The following is a 25,054-nucleotide window of genomic DNA, read 5'->3' as shown; positions in this document are numbered from 1 at the left end:
AATACAGACTAAATAGTTAACTGTTTGAAGTATAGCAGCACAGCTATACAGCTTAGGTTGTGCACAGAACTATGTTATATGGGTGAGCTCATTTTTTTTGGTGCCTCTTGATTTGGACTCCTGTTACAATAAATGTTACATTTATTGATGGTCCCAATATCTAATTTCATCTGCAAAGTTTTCTCCAACCTCAGTTTAGTACTATTGGACATGCTCACTGGCTGGTACCTTTAGAACAATGGTATTGTGACTGTCTGTCTGGTGTGTGATATATAAAAAGCATACAGTATATGTAAAGCAGCCATGGCACTTCATAGACAGTGTAAGAGAAAATGCCATGCCAAACCTCTTAGGCAGAAGAGGGAAGTATAACAGGGCATATAGAGCTACAGTGTTATCTCTATATCCTCCAAGCCTGTGAATATTTGTTTGGTGCAGTGGGGTTGACATTTGTTTGTGCTGTGTGACTCAGGCACTTGGAGGCATGTGGTAGTGATAGTAGATTTTATGTTGGCATCTGACCACAAAAACTATATGGATAGTCTCAATGCACATGGAAAGTGCAGTCAATAAACAACTGGGATATAAAACAAAACCTGACTGTAAAACCATATTTCTAATGGTGGATTGTACAGCTTCAAAATTCAAAAAAAGATTAAAAAAAGATGTTCAGAGAAAGAGTGACTATTTGTGGTAATTACAGGGCCTTGATGCAAGTATTTTACATTTGTCTGCCTCTGTTTATCTATAGATTAGTTTCTCTTTAATGTAATATTGCAGTTTTGAGCCACAGAGGATGAATATATGACCGTTGTTTGGGTGATGATACATCTTCTAAATCTGTCTGAAACAGGGTCATAATGAGTTAACCCATAGAACAAAATAAAAGACCATGAAGGGGAATAGTACTGCTTCATGCAGCATGAAGTTTTTCTTTAAATCTAGCTAGGGTGCATCATTAGTGAATATATGGCTCTGTCAGCAAGCTGAGACAGGCAGATTAACTCAATCTTCTACTGCCTTGTAGAGAATGATTATGACAGCTGGGCCTGATAACTGGAATCAAGTTCAAGGGAAAGAGAAAGGTAGCTGACTTGGTTGTACTGAATCAGCCTCTTTCTGATGACCTTGAAGTAGATCATACTGTCAAGCTCATATCATTACCCACGATGGGACCAAATCCATCCATCTAAGCACTTTATACAATACAGGGTCACAGGGGAGTCAGAGCCTTTCCTGGCAAACCTTGGGCATAAGGCAGGATACATCCTAGATGGGACACCAGTCCATCATAGGGCATACACAGACACAAAAACACACACACTGACACCAGGGTCAATTTTCCCAGAAGCCATTAACCTACCCTTATGCTTTATGATTGTGGGAGAAAACCAGACCACTCATAGGACATCCACTCATACAAACACCATGCAGATAGCCCCTCAGGAATTGAACCCAGGGTCCCAGTGCTGCATTGCAGCAATGCTAACCACTGTGCCACTGTACAGCCCAGGACCCATTTTACCAATTTTAGTGGGTTTTTTTAATGCTCTGAGTATTTTGTAACAGGATTATTAATGGCATTTGCAAGAACCACATACCATGTATGAAAAACTGGCAGGGTTCAATTATATAGCAACTGAAACTATAAGAGTGAAGTGGTTAATTTGCCATGTTCTGCTGCAGCACCAAGAATTTCATGAACATCTGTGCTTCAGGTTATGATGAAAAGGCCTGTGGCTACAAATGATTTGATTCTGCCCTCTAGATACTGATGTAACAGATCATTTTTTCTTCAAACTCGAGTGAGTGATTAAAGTGTTCTTTCCTTTGCAGAGTCTCCTGCTCAAGTGAACTCCACCTCTCTGAGCTCTCCGAACTCTCACCGGGCAATGAACACGCCCACCCTCCATCCGTCCCTGATGGGCTCGGGGATCAGCCCATCATCGTTGGGTTCGTCAGGTCAGCTGCACTCTCCCATCAGCACTTTGAGCTCGCCTATGAATGGCCTGGGCTCCCCCTTTTCCGTCATCAGCTCCCCCATGGGCCCCCACTCCATGTCCGTCCCTTCCACCCCCGGCATGGGCTTCGGCCCCAGCGTCAGCCCCCAGGTCAGTCCTGCCATCTTGAAAATCACAAAATACCTTTTCAGTCTAATCTTTAACAAAGTCATTCTTCTGTACATAAAGGAAAGAACAACTGGGCTCCCCAGGCAAAACAAAGACATTATTTTCATATTTTGTTTAAATTTTGTCTCTTAATTTTTCATTTCTTCTTCATAACAGACGTCATAAAACCATCGAGTAGGTAGCTGCGTCAGCATGTGCAGGCTGCATAGCCTTCTGCAGGTGTCTCCACAGCCGAAACAATGTGTCTCTTTTCTTTTGCTTTCCGAATGGAATAAACCTTTATGTGTTCCTTTGCATGATGAAAACATAGCTTGCAAAGAAAACATCAGTACTAACACATCAACAAATTAACTTCAGAATTGTCGCTTTATAATGAGAGTTACCTTGGCTTGCAACGTTACAAAGAAACAACCAAACTGAATATGTATATAAATATGTATTTAAATATGTATATGAATATGTATACAAAAGAAGAAAATACCTGTTTCATCATAGACGATCTGCTGGCTAGTGGATTAAATCCCAATACTTCAATTTGATCATTCTTTATTTGGTGAAAGGAACTTCAGCAGAAGGTGAAATGCTTGTTAGCAGTTTGATTCTTAAAGTTCCCCACTGATATCTTTGTACTGTATCTTTGTAGCCTTATAATATGAAAGGAAACATTGATGATATCTTCATAACATATCCAGCTTAATACATTTTAATGTTTAAAATGTTGAAGGCCTGCACTGGATCTAAGGGCATTGTGCATCTTTTACTTATTTCCCATACAGCTACTGTAGGAAACAGTATTAAGTTGAAAAGTGGGATCTGTTATAACAGATGTATTTTAATTTAATTTTACAGGCAGCATATGATCCAAGAGCCCATTTTATAGGCATAATTTAATGGTTTGTTAATTCAGTTACAATAAATCTTTCTCTATATTATCCTGATTTATTGATTTCAATCACTAGGTTCTAAACATTTATCTCTTGTGAAAACACTGTGAGGCTTCTTTGAGTCTGTCTGGAATGGAGCTTAGCAATGTTGAGCATTAACTACTGTTGCTTTATAAAGACCAACTGCTTCTTGTTCCTTTGTGAGTAATAAAGTGCTTTTGCTATTTGCTCATAGTCTGTCTTTGCTGATTACCCAGAGAGAGAGACATTGAAGCAACAGTCCCTGTCTGATAGTTTTTGCCATCTGTCCTCAGTCTAGCAGGGAAAACAGCCCAGCCAAATAGTACTATGAACAAAAACACAGAAGATATGTGAATTCTAACAATTTCATAGCCCATTAACAGTTGCTGCTGCTGTTGCTACTTCATTTTTTGTCTCCAAACAAACTTGCTGCCATCTTGTAACATGTTTCTAGTGGTACACCAGAAACAATGTAGTATTTAAGTACTTGGCTTCACCACAGTCTTGTTCTAGAAAGGCACATCAGAGCTTGTGTGTTTAGTCTCTTGCAGGGATTCAATCTGAAATAAAAACCCAGCCTGTGTAATCGCAGGTGAATTGTTATATAGAACGTCATCATTCCCTTTATGCTGCACCAGGAAACACACCAAAAACAAAAGTATGAGAAAGCTTACAGTATTGCTTCATTTCTTTTAATTCTCTTGTTTCCACACACTGCTTTGCATATATGCCTAGCAATGCTGATATACTCTACTGTACTACTAAGGCAGCATGATTGCAACATACACATTCATGCTTTTGTAATAAGCAACTTCCAATAAAATAGAGCCAAGCTCACAAAAAATACTCCCAAGCAAATTCAGAACAACAGAGAAAAGGTTGCTAGTCTCCTGAAACTAGACAGGCACTGCAACAGAGGAAGAGTGGAGGAATGCTGTGGCCTTCTCCACAACACTCAGGGTCCCAGGACAGCGTGGGTTAATGAAGCTCAGCCCCCAGTCACGAGGTGAAGTGCCTCTGATGGAAGGTGATTTGAGTCAGACGGCAGATGCCACTTGCAGTTAATGCTCGGCTCACTGGTTTTTTTCAAACCCAGCTGGGCGGAAGGAGGCTGTGGCTTACACCCTGCGTCTTTAAGCCAGGGGATCCGGACCAACATCCTGCTGCTGCACAGGGCCCAGTCCATGCTGTGTTCACTTGGTACCCAAGTCCCTGTCTTTTTTCAGAGAGATTTTCCTGTATTTTTTACTTGCACAATTTTAAATGAAAACAAACACACTACTTATTTTTCATATTTTTATAGTATAGGGTAAAAGCTTTTGATATTGCAGAGCACCAGTTATGCTTAGTGCTCTTTAGTTTTCAGTATAATACATATAAAGCTAAGTGCAGTGCTGCGGAGAAGGATGGCATTAGTTTTAAGAATAAATAAAAAAACACGTCTTAGAAGGTATATAATAAATGTATTTTCTAACATCAGTGGTTAAAGACATCTTATCCACACCTGTTGTTCGGAAATAGAACTGCCTTATACTTGTGGACCCAGGCAGAATTCTGTGATAATTTTTGCTGCTTTGTCGAGTAGTGCTTCGGATTTCTGATATTCCTGCACTTGTACAGTCATAGCACTGGAATCACAGGAGGCACTGTGCGTAGTGCAAAATTTCAAACCAAAATACTAATGTGCTGTAGCATATATTAATTGATACAGCAAAAGCACATCTTCACTTGAATACAGTAGCTCTGCATCTAATAGATCATCTCAAATTACACATACAATAAAGATGACCAGACCTCTGTCTAAACAGGACTATTCTTACTTGGTCTGAAGTCTGGTGTGTTACTCTTTTTTCATAGCCTATCCTGGAGAATATACATTATAAGGATTTGTGTTATAATGTTTTTTAACATTTTAACCTGGTTTCAGGTGAAAATAATGCCTTTGTCTTGAAGGACCACACATGAAGAACCTTTCCTAGCTATTTCATTTTCTACCAGCATGGTTTGTTTTTTCTTAGGCATGTCATTTCCTTGATTATTCATCATTATTATTATTCATGATTATTACTTTTTCTGGAATACACCCTAAAATCACATACTGATATTCAGTGCAAGCCACTGCGAGGATAGCATTGATCTACTCACAAATTTGTCTGGTCATTCATATATTTGCACTCCCTGATGGCTAATCGTAAGCCCCTTAAATCGTACTGTCATCCTGCCTGAAATTGTAATGACAGCTGTAAAAGATTATTGAAGGATGAAACTAATTTCAAACTTCATATGATAGTTAAAGACACTGTCTGGTTTGGTTTAGGTGAACAGAACTTCTTAAGAAACAAATGTGGGCCAAATACAGAACTGTTTTGTTTGCAAAATATTTTAGGTGCTAAAGGATTTAAACCTTGTCATTTAAGCTTGTGAAGGTTGGGCCTGGTTAGTACTAGGATGGAGGTGGCAGCTGAAAGTGGTGTTGTTAGACAAGTAGATTGCAGTTTTCCCTTAAAATTAGAATTTCCAAAATTTTCACAATATGATAACCAGGTTCACTGTGCAGACTGCTTGGACATTTATGATCCTATGGCACTGTTCCATAAAAAGGGTATTAAGGCTGGTGTCCTGGCTATTTCGCAGTCTGACTTTGAATAAAACCTGCTTGCCTGAAGCTTCCCCTTCATTCATTGGTGAAGCCACTTCTCCGTTCTACCTGATCTGCTGTGTAGTAGGGCTGCTGGCATGTAATGGCTGTTGTGCTGATGCTTCAAAGGTATGTGAAGAAGGTCTCCTATATATATGTAATATGTGCTTTAGGAACTCTTTGGGATGAAGAGCACTATCTAAAAGCAATTATTATTCTTAATATCGTACAAGTATAATATATAACTTAAGTGCTATAGAATTTTATTCTAGGGCTCTCTGGGTTCCTTTTGATGTAATTAATTTATAAATCTAAGATGTGGCTATGCCAATTATAAATTATTATAAATGACTATAAAAATATGAAAAAATTATATTTTTAAAGTCATTTGATTGGTTGGGTCCAGTTGTACAAAATGAGATTTAATGTGCTTGTTTGTACATTTTGGTAAAACAGTGTAAAACAGTGACTGATAAACACCACTATATACTGTTTACTTGTTACTATATTAATATTTCCTTTTAATATAACAGCTGTCATCTTATTGAAGAATGCATTGTGAGAGCCCATGAGAGGCAAACTGCAGGTTCAGTACTTGCAGCAGAAATCTAAGTCGTAATACATTTTAGTGTGTGTAAATGAAAAATTGCGGAATTCAATCTAGCTATTTAGCCACAATACACAATAAAATGTGAACAATAAGCTCACAATACACAATAAGCCTCAAAACTGTTCTGTTTCTTATTAGGCAGCATTGTTGGAGCAGTTGTGTTTCACTTGCTTGAGCAGGTGTGTTTCTTTGAAGTTCATGAGTTTTTTAACACTGATTATGATTATATATTTCCCAATGTGCTTTTTAAATGCTTTAGTGTCCTGTAGAGCATTATTTTTTTACTACAAAGAATTCTGCTTTCCCAACCTGTGGATCTGTTTTTAATAACAATCAAAAACTTCACCAAAGTACTAGGGTATAGGTAAAACTACCAAAAAAGTGGAGACCTGTCAGCTATTTGCCGTCAAACAGTGCAGCCACAAAAGGAAATAAGTGGCAATAAAATACAGTTTAAGTTGGTGAGGAAATAAGGCTCTTGTTTTTTCAGTGTGCTCTTTCTCTTTTCATCAGTGTTGTTTTTGACTAAACCAGGCAACTATGGCTTTTAAACAGAAGAGTATGCCTTTTGGGTTTTAATTGTCATTCTGCAAAATTTGTACTTAACAGCAGTTAGTGCTCCCATTTGACTCATTATCCTCTGCAGGCAACTTGAACTACTGACCCTTCATGGGGTTACCTGTGAACTCATTATGCCACACGGTTCTGCCTCCATTTATTATGAGACTCAAATGAGCTTAGCAGGTTGCTTTGAGGAAAATCTGCACTGCCATTGTTGAAATGTGTTCCATGTCAAGAGCAAATCATAAACTGCCAGAAGAGTCTCCAGTATGTGCTTTAATCCCCCACTTGAATTGTCAAGGAAAATAATTACTGCACTTTTTACTCAAAACTGTTAAATCAATCAAGCTCTCAATCCAGAACTAAAATGTATTTTGTCTTTAAAAGAACCTTTCGAAAAACATCATAGACACATTTCATTGGTGAAATCTGTTTTCTTTTTCATTCAATTGCAATGGGGAAAGGGACCAAGTGAAATGGTAATTCTTCCTGTTTAGGTTGTAAAAAGACAGAAATGGTGTTTCAATGCCTTACTGATCATTTTCCAGCTCTCTGGGCCAAGGAGGAAAGAAGAGAGTTAGGGAACTCTAGCAGTTTGAAACAAGCTTAATTAAGAAAGCCTGGTGGTTTTGTTTATTGATGTTTCGATGTGATCTATGATGTGCAGGGTAAAAGGAACAGAAAAGTCACAGACTGATCGTATTTCAAAGATATATTTGCACTTTTTCACTTTCAACTGTGGTTGTTAACCCTCAAACCTCAAATAACTTTGCACATGATGTATATTCAGAGACCCTAAGTGCTCTTCTCCCATTTGCTCATTTCCTCCACTTGTTGCCTGGACGTTATTAGCAGTTCTTTACAAACGGAATTTCATGAAATTTGACATCAGTTAATGTACAGTAAATCTATATTTCCAAATCAATAATACTACTTAAATTCAGAAGACAAAAAACAGAAATATGTGTTCATCATTTTTCTACTTCAGTGTCAATCAAGCATACCTGTGATACAAGCCCGTTGTCCGCTTTAATGACATTATTTGGAAGCCTTAGAAGAATACATCTAGACCTTTAGCGTGCTTCTCTTTATGCTGTGGGTAACAGATTATGCAGAGAATACCAAGTGATACCCAGTGAGCTCAGGAAGGGAGTCTTTGGTGAAGGAAGAATAGAAAAGAATTTTGAATGATGCTGGAATATATCCTGCTAGATATTAGAAGATGTGAGGAAAGCTGAGATGGTGTATGAGGTGGCTAAGGAGCAAGCAGGTGGCAGAGAGGTACTGTATATGCCCTGACTAATTAGAGCAAATGGTTTCATCTTCATGTCTGGGATAATTCTAGATTCTGTTTGCCTAATGTAATAAGTGATTGCGTTTATGACTTTGTATTTGCTTGAGAAACAGAGAAACAAATGCTTAGAAGCACCTACTGGCAGGTTCTGGCAGACCCACAGCATATTGTTACTGTATCGGCCTTGAGCCGTATGCTGATATCCAATGTGTAGTTTACAATAAAATAAGAGACTAATAGACTTTCTTTATTACTGTGGTTTAAGTCTGTTTTCTGCCGGAGCTAATATCTTTTGTTTTAAATGCGCAGGTTTTAAATGAGATGTCTAATTTGTAGCATCAATCAGTCTGAACAGAGCAGCTGCAGTTCGACAGATGCCGAATCAACTGCATGGTCAAGAAACAAAACAGCATGCTCTTCTCATTATGTTCACACAAAAAAGGGAAAGAATGCATCGTTTGGGATTTGAGCTTTCTCAAATCAGCAAGAGATATGCCTTTAACAGTTGCATCTATATTTAATAAGCTGATTTTCTTGTTTAAGTTATTTTGGGACCTGTATCCTTCAATGCAAAAGCTTTTTTTTTCATTTCCATTTCTATATACAATTGTAGTAATTTACTTGAAACCACTTAAGCAGACTTTAAGATGCCACAGATAGTGGTTAGTAAAATTTTTATGTTTTATTGCATTGAAGAAGGAAGTTAAAGAAGCACTAGTTTATTACATGCAGTAACTAGGTTACTCATGTTATTTTTATATTCAATGTGCAAGATATGGAAATTATGTATACATTCTATAAAAGATTCAAAGGCATTTAATCCTAGGCCTCATATTGCTTTAATCTGCCCATCTTGTACTCGAGAAGTGTCTGAGTCTAGGTTATTAGCTAGCTTTTAATTTATTTTTTTTGGTTAAGTATATTTGGATCATGAAAAGTTTGATTCCACCATCAGCTAGTAGAGTGGACATTTTTAAAAAACGTCGGATATCAGTTATATTTATCTACACACTTAGCACATACACAGACTAGGTTAAGTAGGCATTGCTTGCCCTGCATAACTAAACAATTTTAAAATACAGTAATATCCTACCATACATTGATTATCCATTATTAATTTGCAAAAACAGGTTAGTTTTCTGCTACCCAAATCCATTGAAGAACTGAAATTTACTCTAAGAGCAGTCTTTGCTCTTCTCTATTGTATTTTAACTGAAATTTAACTTAGCCAAACCTTTGTATGTTTTAATTATTTTTATTAGAAATGTCTGTTCTGGCATTTCATTCACTGTGTGTCACTGTTAAGTACATGCATATATCATAATCAAGCAAGCGAGAGTGTTCCACAAGCTTCTGTTTTCAGTTATCCTATTATTACACTGTGTATATCCCCATTACCGAATACCTTCACTGAGTATGAAAGTATCAAAAGTTGTAATATACTTACAGAAAATGTTAGTTTCACTTTGTCAGCTGTTCTTTTGTCATTTCTTAACTGTAAAATTACCAAGTGTGGCAGCATGTGCTTGTGATTTTGTACATGGAAAGGTCTCTGGTTTCATTCTTGCAGCAACAATGCCATAGCTTCTCAAAGGTGAGACACAGCACATACTGGGAATGTTGTTGGCTAAAACAGTGCGTTATGAAGCATGAGCTCCAAAAATTAGCAAAAGGAACGGCACAAACAGTGTACTTGAAGTGGCCTGTCCCCTGGCTTGTAATTTCAGTGCACGCTTATGTAAAGTTTGCCTTCAGGTTGTACTACTTTATCACACGCTGCTCAATTGCATCACCACCATTTGAAGCAAGAAGGAGGGAAAGCCCTAGAACAATGGAATAAGAGGAGGCAAGGGGACTGACTTACACCAGCTGCCTGGAAGAGACCAGGCGCTTGTTATTTTTTTTTCCACTTAAAGGGGAGAGCTGCTGTCTAGCCACACATATGTCAAGGCTTAGAGTTAATAATGATCCAAACCACTCTGTGTGGGGGAGAGGAGATGGACCGCCATCTGTTGCATTGCTCTGAACTTCCTGAGCAGGTATCAGAAGGGGGTGTGGACAGTCTACTCTGCACATTGTTCCACTTTCCTGTTACACCAGAACTATTAGACACACAAGAGAGAAGTCCATAGAATCTGTGATTCTGGAGGACAGGCACAGTTCTGGACCTTTATTGTGAGTCATCATGTTTTTGCAAGGTCTTCCATGCTGGTCTTGAGGGATCTTCTTCAGTGCAGGAACTCAGGTCAGTGCTGTTTCTTCCTTGACTTCTTGAGGGAAAGTGTTTTAGGTCGACTCTGATTAGTAATTTCAAATCAACCGTGTTATCCTTATGGCTTTCATGGCTTTAGAGCCCATCTAATCTATGGAACTATGGAAACCATAGTTCACATGAATTACACAGAACCACAGCATGGCATACACTGAAGAGTAGAAAATTTCCTGGAGGTGTTGATAGTTGATATCAAATTCAGAATTGTTGCCCACTGTTTTCCTTCACGCATAACATTAAAAACAGATGTCACTAACAAAATGAATAATACTTTAAAACTACAGAGAATAAAAATGAAATAATAGTGTAATTTCTAAAATAATATAATTCTAAAGTTTTTTGCTTCAATTTTTTAAAATGAATTATAAAACCATTTTGTGGCTTCCCTTTTAAATTCATGAAAAGCTGGTTTACAAACACTAAAAATAATGTGGAACTGGTATAGAGCATTATGATGTCACATTTGCTCAAGTTGTCAGAGTGTTTGTCCCAACAGACAAGCTTTATAGAAGCTTGATATAGGCAAAGTCATGCCTTTGAAACAGCATCAAGCTTCTGTAAAAGCAATTGCACACACTGTTTGCAATAGAAGTTCTCTAATACAACACTTCTTTAAGCATTACTTAATTCCACATTACAATGCAGAAACAAAACTTTGTTTTGCTATGCTAATGTCATTTTCAAAGGGATAGCCTGGTTTCTAATTTGATTTCTAACTTGAATGTGAAGGAGTCATGCTCTAAAAGGACAGCATCCACTAACATGATAAACAGTACTGTTAATTTATTGTGTTAATGCTTTGTAGTTGAATTTTCCTGTACATCAGATATGTTTGCTTTTGCAGTTGTATTCACATGTGCTAAGTGAAAGCAGTGAACAATGGGCTATTTGGATATTTCAGTTATACCGTGTCCCAGAGGCAGGGTTCTTTAAGTGATAGGAAACATTAGCCTTCCAGGACAGATGCAAAACTATGACATATGTTCCGTTATAAATGACCAGAAATAGGAGAGCTTATACTGAGTATTTATTTTATGAACTAGAAAGACGTAATGGTGAATATAGCTGAAGCTTTTGTACTTTAGCCTTCCCATTATAAACATTTTGTGTTAAAAAAGAGCGCCCTCCTCTCCTCCCCATTCTCAACCTATACTCTTGACTGCTTAGCTCTGTGTTGCTCACTCTCAATCAGATCATATTACTTGTGACTTCTCAGCTCTGATGGTAGTGATGACATTGGTGAGTGGGAGGCTGTGATAAGAATAAGATGAGAGGTTTCTGGCAGCATGCTTAGGACTGGAAATGGCAGCATCTTGTTTTCTTGCCTGGTTACTGGAATGCTATCAGCAGATTCCACTGTGCAAACTAAAGGAAGACCGTGAGATTTTCCTTCCTTTCTCTTTATCACTTTTCTTCCCTCTTTGTTTTTTCTGCTTTCCTCTGGAAAACAGTTAAAATGGCATCAGAGTAGTCCAGCTGGATCCATCAGTCTGTAAAATGATATCATTATACTCCAGTCAGGTCCACCAGTCTGGTTTTTAAATTATTTTATTGAAGTCATTTTTGACATTTTACTTTGTTAGGCACAAATATTGTGTCTAATAAATCAAAGCTTACAGACAATGCAGATCCCTTGTAATTTTTAAAAATGTTATGTTAACAAGACAAAGGCAAAAGTTCATCCTATGTTAAAATTCCACTCTCTGAAACAAAAAGGATGTTGGCAATGAATGCAGATATTTTGTTCCGAAAACAGAGTTTTAAAAATCCATCCAAAGATAGTCTTTCTGAAATATTGAGTTGCTATTGCTGTTTTTTTCCATTTTGGTTGCTGTGACTTCACAAATTGGATCAGAGTTTGCTTACGTTTTCCATGATACTGCCACGACTCTAAAGTTATAACTGCAGAAAACCACATTTTGTCTTGTAGAGGAAGGGTTCTGAGAATAGATTTTTGAAATTCAGCATTGCATTCGCTGTTGTTCAGGAAAAAAAAAAATTACCTGTGTCTATTTTATCATCCTTAGCCCTTCCATCCTTACTATGTAGTGCTGTTATCTTGCTGTAATTGGATCAGAAGAACTAGCTAGGCTTATCCAGGGAACTCCAACTGGAAGCTTGTAAACATGGCTCTCCAAAATCTACAGCTGGTTCAAACAACATCCTCAGGAAAAAAAAGATGTATATGAAGAGTTGCCAGATTCCAGATGTGATGTTAACTAGGGACTGCTATTACTGGAATGTGCACAAAAGAAAACATTAAAATGTTGGAATAATTGTGCAATCTTAAAAGTGCTTATACAAGCTTTATGACCAAGCATAAGCTTTATGCGACTATATTTCTTTCCTATGCAAACAGCTCACTGTTTTCCTGTGTTTATGTCTATTCTGTCAGTAAATGGGGTTGCTGAGTGGCGGCTGTACTAGGATAATCTGCTATTTTATTTAAAATGTTTTTTTTTAAATATAGGATTTGTAACACTCAAAATAAAATAAGACAGATGTCTGTTCTGTAGTAAAAAACGTGCATCTTCAGTGTTATGAGGTTCTGACAATTTAGTAAAAAAGACAGTGACAATGCGCTCATAAATATCTCATATATTAGCTACATTACTATACGTCTGGTATGTACTGTATGTGAGCTGATGATGTTGTTGAAAAGGATTGTTTCAAAACATACAGTCTTTCATTTCATTAACACACCATAGTCCTTTCCACAGGATTAGACATAGTCTGCTTTCTCACCCACTCCTGCTTCCAACTCAGGGAAGAAGTTTCTTTGCTTTCTGAGTTCAAGACTCCAAAAGCACATAGTCAGGAGGCCCACAATTTCACACAACAGGTGAGAACCTGGCTTGAAAGCAGCCCTTGTTAGTTATGTGGGTTGAAGAAAAAGTCATTGTTTTTCCAAGATAACCATTTAAAACTCATAGTGTCATTTTCAAAGTGGATTCTACTAGCATTCGGTTTGTGGCTTGGAGGGACAGGCACATTATAGGAAGAGCAATTCTATTTAGAGCCATGGAGTTGAGCTCCCTTAATCTTCCACATACTGGCAGACAAAATCAAGAATGAATGCCCATCTTACTAGAGAGGATGGTGCCACAGGGGCATATTGAGTTGCAAATTTACTGAAAATAGATTTGCAGAAGGAAGGCAGTTTCAGTTGGGGGCAATCCGATTTGGTAGAAGCAATTTCGCCATTGAAAAATAAGGGTGTTTCAGACTTGCTTGCAAGAAAACCACTACATGCTTTTTGAAGACAGATCCTTACTTTAAAAGAAAAGGTAAGACTGTGTGCATGCTTCAGTAGGTAATCCTAATTACATAATAAAAAGGGGGGGTATAGGAAGACTTGCTTTTCAAAAGTGAAAGTGATGTTCCTTATAAGCTCAACTCTAAAATTTTCCAGTAAAAAATTGTGATACCAAAATCCATCACTTTATGTTATCTGATATTATGTAACCTTACACTACAGTACAATAAGTTGTATTGTCCTGTTGCTGTTTTTTATAATGCTTTGTGGCCTTGAGCAGGCTCTGTATTGTACTATAATATCTAAAGCCTTTGACATTTTCTGCACTTTTCATGCAGTACTTTTCATTCTGACGCAGAACACTTCTGTGCCCAACTGCTACTGAAATGCTATTCATCATGTCCTAATCTAATGGTTAATCTTGATAAATCTGTATTCTGTAGTACAAAAAGTAACCCTTTAGGTTTATATATCTGTAAAGAGAAACAAATTATGTTTATGATAAGGAGAACGTGACAATGAGTCAATTGGATTTGATTGGTGCTTCAGTTCTTCATATCGGCTGCTTATGTGTAGTTTACCCTGAGTTATAGCAGTCAGTCATTTGAAGCTTTTGATCAGTATGAATTAAAGATCTCTAAAGTGCTATCTTGGCTTCTTCTCTCCTAAACTAAGCTGAATTAATTAAAGTCACAGCTGTTACAGTAGTAAACACGGTTCTATCTAAATCTTCTATGTTCATTAAACAAGTCACCTTATTCTGTATGTATATCGTGCAGTTAAAACACAGGCACATTTTCAGACTACTTCCATAAAAAAAATCCATGTACATCCAGAATGAGGATCACAATGGCAAATGTAATGTGAAAAATGAGAGATAGGGTCAGCCTACATCAAAGTCTTTTCTGAAAATGTTTACAGTACTGTGATATATGATATATAACTTAGTTAATTTGACCAAAGTGTTCTTAGTACAAATAATTTAAAATAGAGCTGAACCAGTCTTTTTTTCACAAGCTTTTCTCCAGCATTCATAAGGATAAACGAGCTTTGAAGTGGGAGCATGTTTATCCTCTGATGCACAAATGTGAAACCCTATCAAATATACTGTACATTTTTCTGACAAAACATAATATCTGTACCGTATACCTTGGTGTGTTTCAGCAAAAAATATATATACAGTATATATATTTTGACGATGAATATGGTTTACTGCTAGTTGTCCAATGCTTTTAGAACTATTTTTACTGCTGTATATTGTTAAATACATAGCTTTGTTTACAAACTCGTTTTACAGAAATACTTCGCTATATGTATCTGTATTTTCAGTGCAATTCTATATTAAGTAATAAATAATTTCCAGTAGAGATGATACAAAATGCAGTCACGATGTATTCATGGATCATGACTTCCCCTGTTTCTTTTGAATTGTAGCCACTTATTAAACTATAGTTTAAGTAGCGTTTTAAGGTGCTTTTGCTGGAACACAGTTTATGATGTGGATGTTTTTCCTTCTTTAATTTCACTATGTGAATACATTTAGGAAATGAAAATCTGAGACTGTGGGTACTGAGAATCCGAGGTAACTCATTCAGCAACAGTACAATAATGAGATCTGTATGATAGCCTTTGTTCTTTTTCTTTATATCATCTGTAAAGCCTGATATCTAATTTATCTGATAGAAATACTACAGTAATGGTGCTTTGAATCTAAGAAACTGTTAAATTCATTAACAAATAGTTAAAGCATATCCCCAGTGTTGGCTTCATACCAGAACTTTGGCCCTTGTGCATTGACTTGGTAGAATCTGGTATTTTTTAAATGTGTTTGAGATGAGCTAAGCAGAAAGGAAGTATATGCCAATAATAGCTAAAAAATTTAAATTTTTGACTTGAAATAAAATGAGGACACTGAATGCTGTTTTTTTTTTTTTCTATAGCAGATACATTATCCCAGAAAGCACTTTGGTTTAGTCTTGTGATTTTTGTGTGTTGTGGGAGTGCTTGCTTAATGGATTGTCAGCCCTCGTGCAGAATCTGGGTCAGATTGTCCTTTGCTGTTATTAAAAAGCACCGTTTGTCTCTGCTGCAGAGGTGTTATTGAACCTGATTGAGATTACAGCTCAATGCTGTTGTGTCTGGACTGAGGTGTTTCCCTGAAAAAGGTCAAGTTGTCTTGTACTTTAGATTTGGGGTTGATCTGGTGACGATTGGAAATGCAAATCAGAAGCAGAAAGCCAAATTACTTCCTCTTGATGTCTTTTTTAGAGTGTGATACTTAAAGTCAGTTTCTTGGAAGACGTAGCTCTGGACGCCAGTGAACAAGCAGATCTTACCATCACTTTGACCTCTTGGCCCATTAGCCTGATTTCTTTGACCCTGATGCCCCAACAGATCTTTCTTTTCTCTGAGTCTCTCAGTCTTTCCCAGCCACCACTAGTTACATTAAAAAGCTTTGACTTCTAATTGCTACGGTGGTGCCTATCCCATTGTTTGGAAATCCCTGTTTATTCCTTCACGTTTTCCACAATAAATTACAGGTGGTATTACAGAATTTGCCATCACTTGCAGGTTTTCCACCTTTCAAGGCAGAAAATTTAAGTTTGGCATTTGTTATTTCCATTGCGCTTTGAAGTTGCATATGAAGAGTATTTCTGTGAATCTTGGCAAGGGTTTAGTCACAACTATGTAGATATTTTAAAAGCCAACAGCATGTATTTCTGGTACAGGTATTGCAGTTGTTATTAAGATCGACATCACCAATACATATTGTCAGCTCTGGTCATACAGCATTAAAACCTGTCACTTCATGGTCCTGATCACTAGTAACAACAAAAAAGAGAGATTATGCACATGTGAAGCCAGATGAAAAAATAAAAACCCTTCTCAATGTACAAAGGAAATTAGCAGACATTAAAAAATATCACTCCAGAACCTGTAGAAAATAATTTGCCAGGTTAAGTAATTTCACCTGATCACTGCAGTCTAATTGGTTTTTGCAAATTGATCTTTAACCTCCCTCTACTGTAATGTAGTAGAAAAGAACCTTATTAGTTGTGATTTCTATGGGAGCTACCTGTTACTGTATGTTGCAAACTGAAGAGCCAGTCTTATCACATCTAGTGCTCAATTAGCTTTGCATCTTTTTTCTTTATATAACTCATTTTCCCAAATCTCAAAAAAACGTTTTTTACCACCTTAACATGTTAAACAGCTCGAGATGTTAAAACTGACATATTAAATCTACTTTTTAATTTGAAAATTCCTAGTGCATTGTCTGTCATGTGTGTGTTCTCCCCATGTTCATTTGGATTTCTCCAGGTGCTTCAGTGTCCTTCCACCTTCTGAAGACGTTAGCTAGTAGTGATGCACAGGTCGGCTTTTTTTTTACCCGCACCCGCCCGCGGTTGTGAGAAACGAACCCGCACCCAACCGACCCGATTCAAAATCTATTTTTTAACCCGAGCCCCCTGACCCGCGGGTGTGAGTCAGCCCGTGCATCACTATTAGCTATGTAAAATAGTTTATCTAAATTTAAAAAGGGATCATTCCATAAAAAGGAAAACCCTCAAATTTAGGTTTGCAATAAATTTAAACATAAAGACAGAATACTCATATATGCATGTTTTCCTATTAGAGTTTTGTGTTGTTGAGATGTAGAGATTCATCATTTTAGTTGCTTTTACAAAATAGGCTTTTTTGTCCTTCTCTGTGCACATTATTTTCACAACAGTGTGTGCACTCCATCCCAGCATTTAGAAACACTTTTCTGAACCTTGGCATGTTGCGCTGATTATCTTTTTTTAGAAACCTGAAGTTTACATAAGGTAGAATTAATTTTATTGTCTCATTAAAGCAATTTAGGTCAGAAAAGTACCCTTCTGTCCAGAATAGGATCTTATGCTTTGCTACCTGCCAGGGGTGTCTGTTAGCAACAATGATTATCAACCCAAGCTCCTGGTTTCACACCAAATACACAGAAATAGCAATACTAAAATTAGTGCCTTTTTGTCTCACATTTATGTAAGCAAGGAGAATTTAACAGGCACAGCCAGTATATAGTTTTGCCCAGGAGATATGCTAAGATTTAAATTAAATAAATTTTACATTAAAAATGTGCTTAATATAATAAGATATAAAAAAGACAGTGGTTCCCTGCATTCAAGAAGTAGTTTTTGGAGTGCAAAGGGTCATTTTGATTGATAGGTAAATTGACAGCTTTGGACAGTTATTGTATGTAATATGGTAAGAAAAAAAGGCTGAAAAGGATGAAAGATGAAAGTGGTTTCTGATGGGATTCCGAGCAGCGCTAGAAAGACTGAATCTGATATGAAATCAAGCATCTCTAGATGGAGTATTAAAGCCAGATTTAATCTGACGTTTCAAATGGAAAATGTACTAAATATACATAGGAAAAATGAAAAGGTCACTAAAACAGTACGTAACTTTGTAGGAAGTATGCAGATATATTTTACAGATCAGAGGGCTATAGTTGGCAGCAAATTCAAATGTTGCTTGCACTTTGCAGTACAAAAAAGCTTGTTTGGGCACTGTTTCTGGTAGGGTATTTTATTACAACACCAATTGCGGCCTTTCTTTTAACTTAATAAAATTGAACATACATAAACCATTCTCATTTCCTTTCATTTTAATGACCTAATTTTGCCATCCTTGTCACTAAAGTTTAGATTGCTAGCCTGTTGATTCTGAGATTACGGCTGTGATAATTGTAGTTTACATGCACCACCCACCTGAATGACATCATGAGCCAAAAGCCCCAATGCTTATCAGATCAGGTGTAGAAGTGAGAAATCATGTGAATTAAGGGAGAAGTTTAGGTTTACTCAGTTGTGAAGGCCTTGATTGGATTTTGTCAAGGACACCAAGTTAATACTAATCATTTCATGAAGTGTCCTGGGATCTTTAATGACCAAGAATTCAGGACCTTGGTTGTCACTTGAAGGACAGCACCTCATAGTACACAGTGACACCCGTCTCCATTCTGAGACCAGTTGCAGGGTACTGGTTTTGAAAATAGTGGTTAAAACAAGAGTGCAGCCTACAGAACCACTAACACAACTTACAGCAGAAACCTAGTTTTCCATAGAACTCTCCCATCCCAGGGCTGGGATTTTGCACAGGAAATGGTATAGTTGTGAAGAACAAATATCTCATAAAAGACAACATGTTAGACAAAATCCCACAAACATGAAGAAATAAGAGTGACAGGTGACACTGAAGCAGAGGCACTGTGAGACAGGATATCTGCTTCATACTGGACAGGTACATACTGGAACAGGCAAGTCAATAAATTTGTGACAAAATTCAGGTCAAACAACTTGGCAGCCTGATGCTCATTTTCAAAAACCCAGTCAAAATCGCACTAATTGTGTTGAATCCTGTCAGACTTCAACAAAATCTCAGCTTTATAAAATTTGCAGCTTAGAACACATAGATTAGTACGTCGTAAAGTGTGTCTCAGAATGAGGCTTTTGATGGAAAGCCCAGGCTGCCTCTGTCTTGGCATGTTTCATTTCATGAACAACCAGACCTGCTTCTGACTGTATTTCACAAGTTGATGTGATAATACAGTATTCTGACCCATATCAGGTCATCAGCTCCTTTTACTCAAAAACATGTCCTGATCAAGGACTATATGGCTAATTAGCTCCAGATCTGGTAGGTGTCATTCTAGTGACTGATCTGTCAAACACAACACAAACCTGCTTCAGAACTGCACCTCACAGGAAGCAACAATACACTTAGTAAGCCCACACCAGGTGATCATGTGTGTGAAGAAACTTACCCTATAGAGCTTGCTTATCTTATACAAAAGGTGTTTGGCACATTAACACCAAACTTTGTAATGCTAATACCAAAAGGAACTATAAAAAGTATGTGAAAATGTGATACCTGTATAAACAGGCAGCCTGACCTTCATTTCTTTTTCTTCGATGTTGATAACACAACCAATAACACTAACTCCTGCTGTTTAAAAACCATTTGAGTTCTAAATGGAAGGAATAATTATAGCTTCCCCTTAGTTTACTTGATATTTAGTCATTCTGTTTAGGTTAGTTAGAAGCAAACTTGCTTAGAAGCCTTTAAATCTGTTTTGGTTTTCTCATAGTCTTGTAGTATTATTTTTGGAAGAAAAAATAAATATATTTTTACCATGCAATGTAGTAAGTGGTCTGCCTTACTCTCAGCAACAAGAGAAAACAGCTTTGATTCATGTTGTCTTCTGTGACCATTTCCTTTAACAGAATATGGTCATTTGCAGTTGTCAAGATTAGCTTTAAATGAATGCTTAAAAATAGAACAGTAGAGAAGCTGAATTTCTCTGAGATAGTTTACTTGGCTTTTCTTTAACAAAACAGCTCCATACAACTCATAGTGTTAAATAAATGTTTATATATACACAACTCAGTATAAGTAACAGCAAGTTATTGAAATTATGGATGATCTCAGCTCTGCCACTTTGAAGGTGTTACTCACTTTAACCAGGTTTCAGGATCATAAATCTGTATATATAGATTCATCCTCCAGAGCTCTTGAGTCGTGGCATGCACCTCAAGCTGTGTTTAGTTTTATAAAAGGTCAGCTTGTATAGATATAAGGAACAGTAATAAACTGTTGCAACTGTATTAACACTGGAGATTTGCCGTGCTGCAGGGATATCCTCATATGATATTAGTATGTTGGCAAGTAATATTATAATGGTAGAGGCAGCTGAGAAGCCTGGAAACTATGCAGTTCTGTCACTCATACCATTAACTTCAATGCAGCCTTAACTGTAGGCAGCCCTTCTGGAAGAATGGAATATGACTGGGATGCAGATATTGTGAAACCTTTTGAAAAACATGCTGTTCTTTTTCCTGCCTGAGACACAACATGTTATTCGGTGGGAGATCTTAATATTTTGACCAATGAGTAAATGACTGCTAGATTTTCACTGGAGTAAGGCCATAGTAATATAATGTAAACATTTTCAAAAGAAACATGGAACAAAGCGATATGTGATTAGAAACATGCCGTACTGCATAGAACTGAACAGATCAACACCTCAGTGCTGAAGAGACTGAGGATAAAAAGAAAACTAGCAGCTCTTGAAAGTTTCATTTGAAGTTTGCAAAACATAATACACAAATTTGTAAGGCAAAGGATTAATTAAGGGCAATATTAGAATAAATTGTGGACAAAAGATTACAGTATTTTATGTATTTGGCATCTATGCCTATTACAGTTATGCATCAAAATTGAACATTTACATTGGTTATGAGTTGTAGTTGACGTTGTTTACTGCTACTACTGATAATTTGAAGTGTTTTTGCCTTTTATTTTTAATACACAAAAATATCCAATTTAACAAGAACAAGTTGGGAACCTGGCTGATTTTTGACATTACTGGAAGGAGTAAAACTGTAGGCAACACTAGAAATGCTAAAATATAGTGCGCTGATACATGGAAACAAAAGTCTTTTGTATGAAGCTAAGAGAATGTCAAGGATTGTGTTTCTATTGTGATGCTGTTCCAGGTTTGAGTCTTAAATTTGAATATGTTGGATGTATCATCCTCTTTAGTTTCTTTAGGTGTTTATGTGCATCCTTCTGTGTCTTGGTTCAAAGCTGTATTCAAAATTAAACAGTGTTTGTCACCTTCATTATCCTTTTTATATGTATGTATTTTCATTGGAATGTTTCAAGACATTTGTGAATGTTACTAGAATTCTTGCTCATAATTTACCATGTCTGACTATCTGTCTTCACCCTCTTTTGCATTTCAGCTCAATTCCCCCATGAACCCTGTCAGCAGCTCAGAAGATATAAAGCCTCCACTGGGATTAAATGGTGTGATGAAGGTACCAGCTCAGCCCTCAGGCACCCCACTCTCTCTTACCAAACACATCTGTGCCATTTGTGGGGACAGGTCATCTGGTAAGTTCTCTGTCCTTGGACTTGTTCTTTTCAACCAGTGGACCGAAAACTAAAGCTAAGCATGTTTCCTCTGAGCCACTTTGACAATGGCTGAGAAACAGTGGCAAATATGGGCAGAAGACAAGCTGAAATTGCTGTACATGCTTGCTTTCAGTTGACTATATAAAGTGATAGGTTGTACTCCATTCATTCTGTATGTGAATCTTGAGTCGCAAGAATCCGAATGTATTCAGTAAAAGGTGCCCAGATGCATCGCCACAGGCTGCGTGCAAGTGGGTAAGTGATGTATTGGCCCTAGGCTTGCCCAAGAGCCAAAACTGACCATGTCAGTCCTCCTTTTATTGTTAGGAGTGCCTGAAGCAAGGCCTCCAGCACTGTGACCATGTTTGTCTTCCCTCAGGTAAACATTATGGCGTATATAGCTGTGAAGGCTGCAAAGGCTTCTTCAAGCGGACAGTGAGAAAGGACCTCACCTACACTTGCCGCGACAACAAGGACTGTATAATTGACAAGCGCCAGCGCAATCGCTGCCAGTACTGCCGCTACCAGAAGTGTTTGGCCATGGGCATGAAGAGAGAAGGTATAGCACATGCCGTATAGGACGGCAATACGCACCCCTCCTCACTTTCCTTTGAGAGATTTAGGTGCTGAAGATGTGGTTGACACCCAGAGGTGCCTGCCACTGATAAACCTCACCACCAGAGGAGTTTCACTACTACTAAGTCATATAGCTGGGCTAAGAAAAAGATTTTAAAAGAACCAGCAGTCTGTGGAAGCATATGGGTTTGATATGATAAACCAAAAACATAGATTAAGTCGTGTTCTCCACATTAGTTTTGCCTTGTTTTAAGTGAGAGCTTTGGGGCAGAGAACCACCTCAAGTGGGCTGAATTGTTTATGCTCCGTTTCCAATAAACACAGTTTTGTGCTGAGCTAAAGCAAGAAAAACAAGTTGATTTCCTTTTAGAATGCTTATACCCAGAAAGTTTGTTGAAGTATAACAAATGTAGCTGGAAATGATTACGCTGCAGACCTCAGATCTCAACTCTTAAAAAAAGTTTTGAAAAAGTAGGGAAGGCCATTTATGGTCATTTGAGAGCTTATTTATGACTGTATAGACCAGAAACCAATATCAAAAACTATTACATATACATTATTATAATCCAATAAGTCCTAAAATGTAAATCCATTTACTTTTTTTAAAGTAAGCTTTTATATCAGGTTTGATAAGATATGCTTGTCTTATTGAAAACCACTTCACCCTTTTTAAAAAATAAACACCTTCCTTTGCTGTCCACTAGCTGTGAAAAGAAAGGACAGTTTCCTCTTCCTGTCCCCTGAGCTGGTTCCAATTTACATCTCACATCCCTGGATTTGGCAAAGAGAGCCACCTCCTGCCATGTATTCGTTTGACAGAGGTGCAAGTGTCCTGTGAGGCTTGCCCTCTCACAGTGTTCTCACAGGACCCCATCAAGCAGCTGACCAGCAAGTGCCTTCCCAAAAAAGGAAGCAGGCAGAGATAAATACAGTTAATATTTCTAATGGCCCTTGACATCCATTAGGCCTGTTTCCCTTTGGGTTTCACAACAAGAAAGGACCGACCACATCCCTAGGTGCTTGCTTTTCACAGCAGGTACAAAATAAATCAAAACAAAAACACGAAAAGAACATTCAGTCCCTTTCTTATGAGTGGTTTCTGTTTAGAACCGTTTATTCTGAGCTGGAAGCAATTTTAAAATGTATATTCTCCTAGCCTTTACTTTCATTCAGGGAGCTGTTTCTATATAAAGAAGGCAAACTTGAGTGGTCTCACTTCCATTATATAGCGAACAAGACCAGCTGTTTCTGTCCAACTGAGAACCGAGTGTTTTTTTTCCCAACTTGAGCATGTAGTGAATTTAAAGCTTAATTTCCAAACACCTGTTCTGTGTTTCTAAAGTAGATTTCCAAAAAAAAAACAAAGCAGCAAAATCAAGAGAAAAAGAACTAAGTTAATGTATTCTATCCTAACTGAAGATGTTTATTTTAATTCTTTGAGCTTTGTTAAATTTGTTCTTCGCCTCTCTAACTTGCAAGAAAGCCCCCCCTCCATTCTATTGAATTATTTTTAATGTTAAACAGGGGCCCTTCTATGGACTTGGTAATATTTTTCTCGAGCTCCGTGATTCAGCACACCCACACTAGGGTTTTAGAAATATTTTTTCAAAAAAAGCAAGAAAGTCTGAAATTCACAGCATGTATGTGTCGAAATTGAGAGGGGAAGGGTCTCTGAATCAGAGGCTTGCTGCCTCTCTGCAAACCGCCACTGAAGGAAGTGTGGTTACTACAGACTTTACCACATTGAGCCAGGCGCCCGACAGATAGTCTCTGTACAATTCGAAAACCGCTTCCTGTGTTATGAATTTATAGCTCGGACAGCAAAATTAATGAAATGACTGTTTTGCAATAGTTGCCCCCTTTAAAAAAACGTACAGTTTACACATTGTGGAAAATAGAGATATTAATGAATCATAGTTTCAAAATTAATTTTACAGAATAATTTGCAAGGAAGCAAAAAACAGCTTACTGAAGTGTTAGTAGACGGGGTGATTTTTGCACCAGATTGCATCCTGTGAAAGTTTGCTTTGCAGACGTGGGCAACTTTGCTCCTTAGACACAGCATGTTCTACCTGAGGAGATATTTAGTTTTAGGCTGAAACATTGTTGCAGTCCAGTGATCTGCAAGTTTAGTTCATAAGAGCCACTATATGAAGTGCCCTGCATCTGTGTCTATGAAATATAATACATATATATAATGTGTGGCTTTCAGGTTTAGGTTATGGAAATGGTATGGTAAAGCAAATCATTTAAAGACATTGTGGGGATTTGTTAAAAAAAAGAAAAGATGACTTTCATAGAATAAATTTAAATTGGTAAGGTTTTATGGCATTTTGTTTACAGATGATTTGTTTTTTCACTTATTTTCTGCAAAATTCAGTGAGGTTGCAGTAATGTGTTTTCTTAAGATTCCTCAATAGTTCTACTAAAGTTTCTTTCTAGTGCAGTAATCATAAAAACGTCAAGTCTTATCAGTTAAGTTTAAAAACATCATTGTGCTGTGGTGAAAAATGCTGTATAGGATATACTCAAACTGCTGTTAGTTTGGCTCATTTTATCATAAGATGCATATACAGTATGCAGTATTTATGAATTGCCTGAATGACCTTTTTGGTTTGTGTAAATGAAAAAAAACAAAGTTGATACATATAGTATGCACTGATCAGAGGTTGTAACAACAGTAAAAGCTACAAAATGCATAATAAGCAGTTAAAAAAATAATGTGAAATATGGAAGTGATCAATTAAGTAGTTATATGTGCAGTCAACAGTTTTGCCGTCACTGTAAATGAGTTGATAAAGAGAGCAGGTAGTGTCCTAGACATGCAGTGTCTCAGAGGGCTTCAGCTGAAACC

The 25,054-nt window shown here is 37.3% G+C and overlaps 1 protein-coding gene across 2 annotated transcripts in view; it reads left to right on the top strand.

The window, feature by feature from the left end:
* Positions 1 to 25,054, top strand: part of LOC148816145 (retinoic acid receptor RXR-alpha-A) — a 134,190-nt gene that overhangs the window by 88,053 nt on the left and 21,083 nt on the right. For both annotated transcript variants that reach the window (XM_088940598.1, XM_088940597.1), the window contains exons 3-5: positions 1,837 to 2,111; positions 21,453 to 21,603; positions 22,004 to 22,183. In XM_088940598.1, coding sequence (XP_088796724.1) covers positions 1,837 to 2,111; positions 21,453 to 21,603; positions 22,004 to 22,183 — 606 coding nt within the window. The remainder of the gene's footprint in view (positions 1 to 1,836; positions 2,112 to 21,452; positions 21,604 to 22,003; positions 22,184 to 25,054) is intronic.

The sequence above is a fragment of the Atractosteus spatula genome, chromosome 23 (assembly GCF_055471065.1).
Source record: "Atractosteus spatula isolate fAtrSpa1 chromosome 23, fAtrSpa1.hap1, whole genome shotgun sequence".
Classification (NCBI taxonomy): Eukaryota; Metazoa; Chordata; class Actinopteri; order Semionotiformes; family Lepisosteidae; genus Atractosteus; species Atractosteus spatula.
This window is presented reverse-complemented; position numbering and strand designations above follow the sequence as displayed.